This window comes from Fulmarus glacialis, unplaced genomic scaffold, assembly GCF_000690835.1.
Source record: "Fulmarus glacialis isolate BGI_N327 unplaced genomic scaffold, ASM69083v1 scaffold44219, whole genome shotgun sequence".
Taxonomy (NCBI): domain Eukaryota; kingdom Metazoa; phylum Chordata; class Aves; order Procellariiformes; family Procellariidae; genus Fulmarus; species Fulmarus glacialis.
The window spans coordinates 22030-30132 of record NW_009236153.1 but is presented as its reverse complement, the minus strand read 5'-3'; the positions used below and the strand labels follow the sequence as shown (position 1 = coordinate 30132).

General features: G+C 38.9%; 1 protein-coding gene across 1 annotated transcript in view; it reads left to right on the top strand.

Moving 5' to 3' along the window:
* ABCA4 (ATP-binding cassette, sub-family A (ABC1), member 4) overlaps positions 1-6666 on the top strand; it is a 74221-nt gene extending 67555 nt beyond the window's left edge. The window contains exons 41-49 of the mRNA XM_009586267.1: positions 155-275; positions 1123-1185; positions 1290-1396; positions 2387-2528; positions 3073-3207; positions 4720-4823; positions 4911-5003; positions 5346-5595; positions 6534-6666. Of these exons, the coding sequence (XP_009584562.1) occupies positions 155-275; positions 1123-1185; positions 1290-1396; positions 2387-2528; positions 3073-3207; positions 4720-4823; positions 4911-5003; positions 5346-5595; positions 6534-6656 (1138 nt within the window). The 3' untranslated portion in view covers positions 6657-6666. The remainder of the gene's footprint in view (positions 1-154; positions 276-1122; positions 1186-1289; positions 1397-2386; positions 2529-3072; positions 3208-4719; positions 4824-4910; positions 5004-5345; positions 5596-6533) is intronic.
* Positions 6667-8103: the final 1437 nt, after the last annotated feature.

Genomic DNA, 8103 nt, shown 5'->3' with positions numbered 1-8103 from the left:
AATGCTCCAGCCAATGTCACATTGTGAAGTTTCAATCCCACTGCTTCCACCAGTCCCATTTTTGGCAATTGATTAGCCATTGCTTCACACTGTTATTCTAACTGCACCCAGGGCAACTCATTGTTTCTGCAATCAATCTCTTGGGTTTTTCCAGGTTTGCCGAGACTGCCATGTCACCTATTATTGGTGAAGATGAGGACGTTGCAGAAGAAAGAAAAAGAATTATGAATGGAGGGAACAAAACAGATATCTTAGAATTAAAAGAACTGACCAAGGTAATATTTTGAGAAGAATGAAACAAATGAATCTAGTGTAAATTTATTCTTTCAGAATGTATTTCAGCTGTGGATTCAGATGGTATTGTTTTCAAAATCAACCTTCTGCCTTAGAAAATAACAAAAGTTTTAGAAGTCAAGGTTTGACGTGTTATTTGGCTGTTTCCTTTGATTAGAAATCAAATCACAGGGAAGTCCATCAAGGACAGTGCAGCACTCCCTGCTTAAGGTTTTTTTTTTTTTACCTCACATTGTCTGACATGACAGTTATCAGTCCATTTCTACTACTAGTCTTTTCTCCTACAATGCAGTTTTTTCCATAGGTGAGTTTCAATCTCAAGTTAACCATTTGGTTGCTTTCACATTGAGGGCTATAGTTATTGCTAATTCATCTTCTTTCCAGACATTGAAGGCATCTGAATTATGCTATCAGAATGCATGCAAGCTTGAGCTACAGAAATACAAAGATTACACACGTTGCTGGGATCTCATGAATAGAGAACTGGATTCTTCAGACTGTCTTGCTGTATTGTTCCACTTTGATTTGATATGTCAGAGATACTTTGTCCCAGCAAAGCATCAGGTCTGTCTCCTGGTGCTAAAGATATGAAGTAAAAGGCGGCATGCAGAAAAAATGTTATTTTTAGGGGTCATTGCAAGTTATTTAATGTAACTAAATGTCTGGCTTTAAAGAATGCTTACTCTTTCTTTTTAATTTTTTATTTACTTCTGCCTTGATTCTGAAGTTGCCTCATCCCAGTAACATTAAACTAAAAAATTCAGAAGACTTTCTTTGCTGTAGATGTCTTGAAATAGGATTTTTCTTTTTTTTTTTCTGTCAATTTAGATTTATGCAGGTAGGCACAAACCTGCAGTGGACAGACTCTGTCTTGGCATCCGTCCTGGAGAGGTAGGTTGTTCAATAACACTGGATTACATTCATGCTCAGATTTCATGCCCCTGCTGATTTGCAAGTTGGAAATACTAAAGAATGTGATAAATTTTGTAATTTAGTGCTTTGGTCTTTTGGGAGTGAATGGCGCTGGCAAAACAACAACGTTCAAAATGCTGACTGGAGATACTGATGTGACATCTGGAGATGCTGTAGTGGCTGGCAATAGGTAAGTACCTTAAAAAAAAACCTGTGACAGTCCATGTACTGGGGTAGAACTGCCCAGACCATAGTCTCAATGACCGAGCAGGCTTTTCTAGTTTTATGGCACTGGGAGAGACTACAGCTAACACACACTGGCACTTTATACTTTTAGGACTCTGTTGTAAAATCTGTGGGTAAGTTACAGTAATGCTAACAGTGGGACAAGGCAATCAGATCTAATGGCAAGAGCTCGCAAACATAAGATAAGCAGTCCAACAGGGTACTTTGATCTGAGCTTTGGGACTTTGGCTGTTTCTAGCATCTTTGTTTACACAGTGCTGGAATAATGTCATAAGTTAATATAGCGTGATCTGGTATTCACTTATGTTAGTTTAGTTCTAGGTTGTGTGTCTTCGTTTGTTAGGGGTAGTTGGGATTTGATTTTTTGTCCATTGATGTGATTTGAACAATAGCTATTTTGTTGCTAGGACATGCTTGTGGGCAACCTGCTCTAGGAGACCCTGCTTGAGCAGGGTTAGTGGACAAGATGATCTCCAGAGGCCCCTTCCAACCTTAACCATTCTGTGATTCTGTACTTCTCCTACTATTACTACCAACGAAGTGTTAGCCTTGTGTCTTGCCTGTCTGTTCCCAGTGACCACACTCTGAGATGAAATTGACTGATTTTTTTCTTCTAAAAATAAACATCATTTGAAAAAAATATGATCTGAGTGGCTGGTCAAAGAACTTCTCATTAAGTTAGCCTATACTTAAACAGGAAAAGGGTGAGGGGAAATGGGCTTACACTCTTAACCAGGGCTGAGCTGACTTGGATGAGAATATATTCCTTGCTATTCTGTACAGACAGGTATTTTATTAGGATGGTGCATCAGGAAGAATTCATTCTCCTCTTACAAGAGTTGTTGCCCCAGAAAAGAAAAATTTTATTCGAAGTGTCCGTCTCTATCTTAAAGCTAGTATTATAGATATAAGATTCTTTTCTTTGTTTCTCCAGTATATTGACCCACATTTCTAATGTCCATCAAAACATGGGATACTGCCCTCAGTTTGATGCCATTGATGACCTGCTCACAGGACGAGAACATCTCTATTTATATGCACGCCTGCGAGGGGTTCCAGCAGAGGAAATTAAGAGGGTAAAGCATTCTTGCTTTTGACTTATACATAGTTACAGTGAATATTTGTGATGATTAACTGGTTCATAACATGCCAAGAATTTCCAAAGTGGGCTTGCCATTCTGTGTGTTGAAGTCCTGGAAGTGGTTCCTGTCATTTGGACAGTTAAGTACAAGACTGCACTACCAAATGGCATTAATGGTACTTGCAAAACTGTGACGCCAACTGTGGAAGGCTAAAGATGCAATTGCTATCACTCAGAACTGCACTGGTTGCTGTTTTGTTCTTGTCTTTAAAGTTGTTTGTGTATAAGAAAGAAAACATGAAGCAGATTCCAGAAGAAAATAATTTAAATTCTTGCACAGATAAGAAGTGTACAGCTGAGGCTGGTTTATGGCTTTCCCTCAAGTAGTTAGAATTCCCCTCATCATCATAAATTTTTTGGACTCCCCTGCTCCAGTTCTAAAATGAATGTGCTAAAACCCAGGGGATTGCCATGTCTCTGCCAGCAATCCCGTCTGTTATGCATTAGCTGCTGTGTGAAAAAAACGGTCTTTCTCATAGGTTGCTGAATGGGGCATCCAGAAGCTGGGACTTCCTATGTATGCAGACCACCTGGCTGGTACCTACAGTGGTGGCAACAAGCGCAAGCTCTCCACTGCCATTGCACTGATAGGCTGCCCACCACTCGTCTTACTAGTAAGTGTCATGGTAACATAACTCTGTGATAGTCCAATATAAGATCTCATAAAAACACATGCTAAAGAGGTACAAGGATGTTTATGATGGTCTTTGCAAGCTCCTTTCTGCCCTCAACTTACTTCTACTTCAATGTAATTTTGAGTTCTTTAATTTCAGGGATAGACTGGGATGCATAACTGTTTTCAATGGACCCCAAGTGATTATGAAAGAAAGATCTTCAATACAGAATGGTTTGAGATAAAAACTGTAATCCAGATAAATCTGAATTTAAATCCATGTTTGGTTTCAGTCTGCCTTTTCTTGTCAGAGTTTAACCACTCATGTGAAAGATGATCTTACGACATATACCTTGATGCTTTATCGAGCAGAACAGAGGAAGATAGCTACCCTTTTGCAGCCTTTACTATCTTTGGAATAAATTATACAAATTTAGACTAAATTATACAAATGCTGAAATGTAGTTATCATCAAATAACATAAGTTATCAGATAATTGTGTGTCTCAAGGGAAATTCTAAGTGCAATTACTAAAAGAATTCTTTATTTAGATTATACTGTACCATCTTAATTTGTAGGCTAAGAAGAAACATTTTAATAACATTCTAATAGCATGGTTCCTTGTGCCATTTAATATGCCTTTACATGTATTCTGCCTGTATGTAGTAAACAGCTGGATAAAATGTTTTCTCATAATTTTTTAAGACAAAATGTTGAAAGAAAATTTTTTCTCCAAGATTTTTAACATTTTTTTGTTACTAATTGGGTTAACTGATTTATGCAGGACCAGATACTTAGCTGGTGTAAATCAGGGAGACTTCACTAGCTTCTTGGGTTGAGAAATGTGTCCTATATGTTTATGTAAGTAAGAAGGTTACCTGGAGAGAACTCAGTCCCCTCTTACAAGAGTTGTTGCCCCAACAAAGGAAGATTTTATTCGAAGTGTCCATCTCTGTCTTAAAGCTAGTATTATAGATATAAGATTCTTTTCTTTGTTTCTCCAGTATATTGACCTACATCTCTAATGTCCATCAAAACATGGGAGCCAAACTTGACACAATTTGATATAACTGCTACGGCATGAACCTCTTTCCATTTATTTCTATTTTGGGTCCTAAATGTTTTTATAATGAGTATCACAAATGCTTACATATTTGATATCTAAGACTCTAGACTGGGGACTGCCTTTGTCATAATGGTCACTGCATTCCCTTCCCTGTAGCTGTGCCCTACACAGACAACATTATATTCTTACCTGCAGTTTCTTATACTTTTTCCTTGCTGCTTTGTGCCAAGAAGTACATTAGTACCCATTCACTCATATGCTTCTCAAGGTGCATGTGCTTTCTCAAGGTGCATGTGCTTTCTCAAGGTGCATGTGCTTTCTCAAGGCACAGATTTCAGTAGGGAAGCAGCTATATGCTAAGGCCCAAACACACGACTTGATTCTAAATAGATTTTCTTTTTCTTATCTGCTTCTCTGACTCTGATTGTCTTAACATTTCCCTTACAGGATGAACCGACTACTGGAATGGACCCTCAGTCCCGGCGCCTCCTGTGGGACTCTATTGTCAGCGTGCTCAGAGATGGGCGAGCTGTGGTTCTAACCTCACACAGGTAAAAAGAGTTAGAATTCAGAATCCCAGAGTAGCTGAAGTTCATCTGCTGGCTTTCATCTCAAATATCTGTTCTCTGTTTTGAAAGTATGGAAGAATGTGAAGCCCTCTGTACTCGTTTAGCCATCATGGTAAAAGGTACCTTCAAATGCCTGGGCACAATTCAGCAGCTGAAATACAAGTAAGTATAATATTTTTATGGTGTTTTTTAATGTGAAAACTTAATGTATGTGACATGTACCATTCTTAATACAGCAATCCAGTCTGAAGAGCTGTTGTTTAAACAGGCCCATTTCTGGGTGCAACTCTGTGGTATCCTAGAGAACTTGAGCAGACATTATTTCAACTCCGTTATGCTACACACCACTTCTGCCGGGCAAATACAGAGCTTCCTACGAAGCTAGATCTTATGTATTATCTTTCAGATACTGTTAATGTTTTCATAGCTGCTGAAAATGAATTTCCTTCCTGAATCATGAAACCATCTTTTCATCCAATTCCCAAATCCACATGTGCTTCCCAGGTTTGGAGATGGCTACATTGTCACTCTGAAAATCAAAGCTCCAAAGTCTGGGCTGCCTCCAGATCCTGCTCCTGCAGAGCAATTCATACGCATGAACTTCCCAGGCTGTTTACAAAGAGAGAAACACTACAACATGCTGCAGTATCAGATTTGCTCCTCCTCTCTGGCTAAGATTTTTCGGTTAATAATCTCCAATAAGGAAAACTTGCATATTGAAGAATACTCTGTCTCTCAAACAACTCTAGATCAGGTGAGTGAAAAACAAAGCATCCATGAGAAAGCCTGTCTGGCAAAAGTTAGGCAATGCAATGGAGATGTATCCAAACAACTGAAGGACCAAACTGTTCAGAGCAGAGAATTACCTCACACCTCTTTCTCAGGCAAAATTCCCAGACCGTCATCAAGGAGGGTTGATCAGATATGAAATCTGTAACTAATGCCCTGTGTAAATAGGTGCCATTTGAAAGCTGGTAAGACAGTGTTTCCCAAATGCCAGAGTTCGAAAAACCCATTCCTTCAGGAGCAGCAGTCTGAGTAAGGTCAGCTATTCAGAATGAGGCTTGCTGAGCTGGGAATAACAATTTATTTTAAATAAGAGATTTGGACTGTGTTGTGTCAGCAATACTGTGATATCTAGTTAAATGTTTATGTATCTCTGTCATGCACTTTTATACAGGAGCAATTAGATACACAAAGCCTGGAAAGTCCACTGGGACTGTTGGCAACACCCACTTGTTAGAGGGTATAAGCCCCATCTGCTTGCTTTCCTAAGTAGCTGAGGGTCCACATAGGCAAAGCTGTCTTTGATGGGAATGCTAAAGAGACATTCCTGGCTGCCTTATAGCTTCCTACTAAAGTATTCTGTCTCCTCTTTCCCATCACAACCAAACTGTCTTACATTGTGCAAGCCATGCAAACCTTGCTGAACCCATCTCCTGCCTAAGAAAAAGTAGGATTTTAGTTGCAAGTAAGTGCATCCAAAGGAAAGAAGTTGCAAGGAAGTTTATCAAAATAAAGAAGGAATTAATGATCCCTGCTGATAACGCAGTGTCTCAGTTCAGTTCATGTCTATGGACTCCCTTTTCTGTCTTTTCTCTGCAGAGGCCAAGAGGATGCAAATGTACAGAAACATTCCGCTAACTCATCTCAGTTGATGAGATGATGACATTTTCTGCTTTCCTCACACAGGTTTTTGTGAACTTTGCTAAACAGCAGTTGGAGGATGAGGAAGTTCCTTTGCATCCCCGCGCAGCTGGAGCCAGCCGAGAAGCAAAGGTGTCCCCTGCTTTGCATCAGCAGGCAGTTGCATAGACTATTCCTACAGTCACTCGCATTTAGAGTGTGCACAGTGCAAAGATGTGCCATATCAGAGCAGTACAAGGGTAAAACAAAGGTTCCCACACTCAGTATTATATTGATTTTTTTTTTTTGCACCTTTCTGAGCACTGTGCTCACAACAGCAACAGCCCTAGCAACAGCCAACTTCTACTGCTCTACCGGGAACACTACAAGCTGAAAGTGTCAAAGGAAAGGCAGGTCCTTGCTATAGAACAAAATCTTCCTCTAACATAAAGTTCATTGTAAGATACAAGAAGAGAAGTCTCATTCCTCCTTGTTGACATGTAAAGAGCATTAAAGACAGTTTCTCTATGTGGTCCTTTGAGGCTGGTAGGTTTCTCTTGTTTAACTCTTAAGTCAACTGCTACCAGTCAGCAGACAGGTCCCAAGGCAGAGAGCATTGCCCAGCTTAGAAGTGATTCCTGCCATCCTGAGTGCACAGGACTACCAAGGTCAGAACATCAGTGCTGGCTGATGGGGCTAGTGCTGGGAGACTGCTTCACTGTCTCACCAGGCTGCTAGTGAAAACAGACAGTTGTCTCAGCAAGAATGGGAATAATTAATTCAGATCTCAGACCCAGGCAAGAAAAAAAAATAATCTTAATGACAATGATCTCATACTCATCTTCAAGTTTCTCAAATAGAAGCAGAATGTCAAAATGGAGATTAAAAGAAAAGAGAGTATGTCCAAATCTGCCTAAAGTTTTGTTTTCTCATGGAGGCCTAGAAAGATATCGCTATTACTAAACAAGATCAAATTTTTCTTCTTTCCTGTGACTGGACCTTAAATGGGTGTAAAGTATGAATAGGGTATGTGCTTTCTCTGTGTTCAGAAGGAAAATTTCAATCTGCTTATACTCCACGCTGCACTCAGTGGGAAATCATTTGACATTTAGCTATTTTCTCTGGTTCACAGTTAAACTAGTGGAAAATAACAATACTGAAAACAAATTCATAATGATGTATCGCTTCAGTTGTCTACCAGATCTAACCATTTCTAAGAAATCTTCTCTAAGGTATGTTATACAGAAATAAAATCTGGGTCATGTATTTTTGCTTTGTTAGGTTTTTTCTTCAATTGATGTAGATCTTTTTTTTTTTTTTAATATAAGGACATTCTTGCTTTTTACTGTACAAAATATTACAAAACTTCAGCAACGAGCTGTAGTCTTCTTCTTTTGCCATAATTATTTCAAATTATTTCAAAATACAGCCTAGAATTTATTGCATACTTCACCCTTACAAATAGTTGCAAAAATCTTTCTATACATCCATTACAGGTAAATAAATTAATTATGAAACAAAACAGTATCTATGCATTCTCTTCATATTCTAAAATAGCTTCTTTAAAATGTCATTCAGGTAGATTGCCATAGTCTTTTTTTACTAGATTTGCACAAAACCCAACTAAGTCCCACTG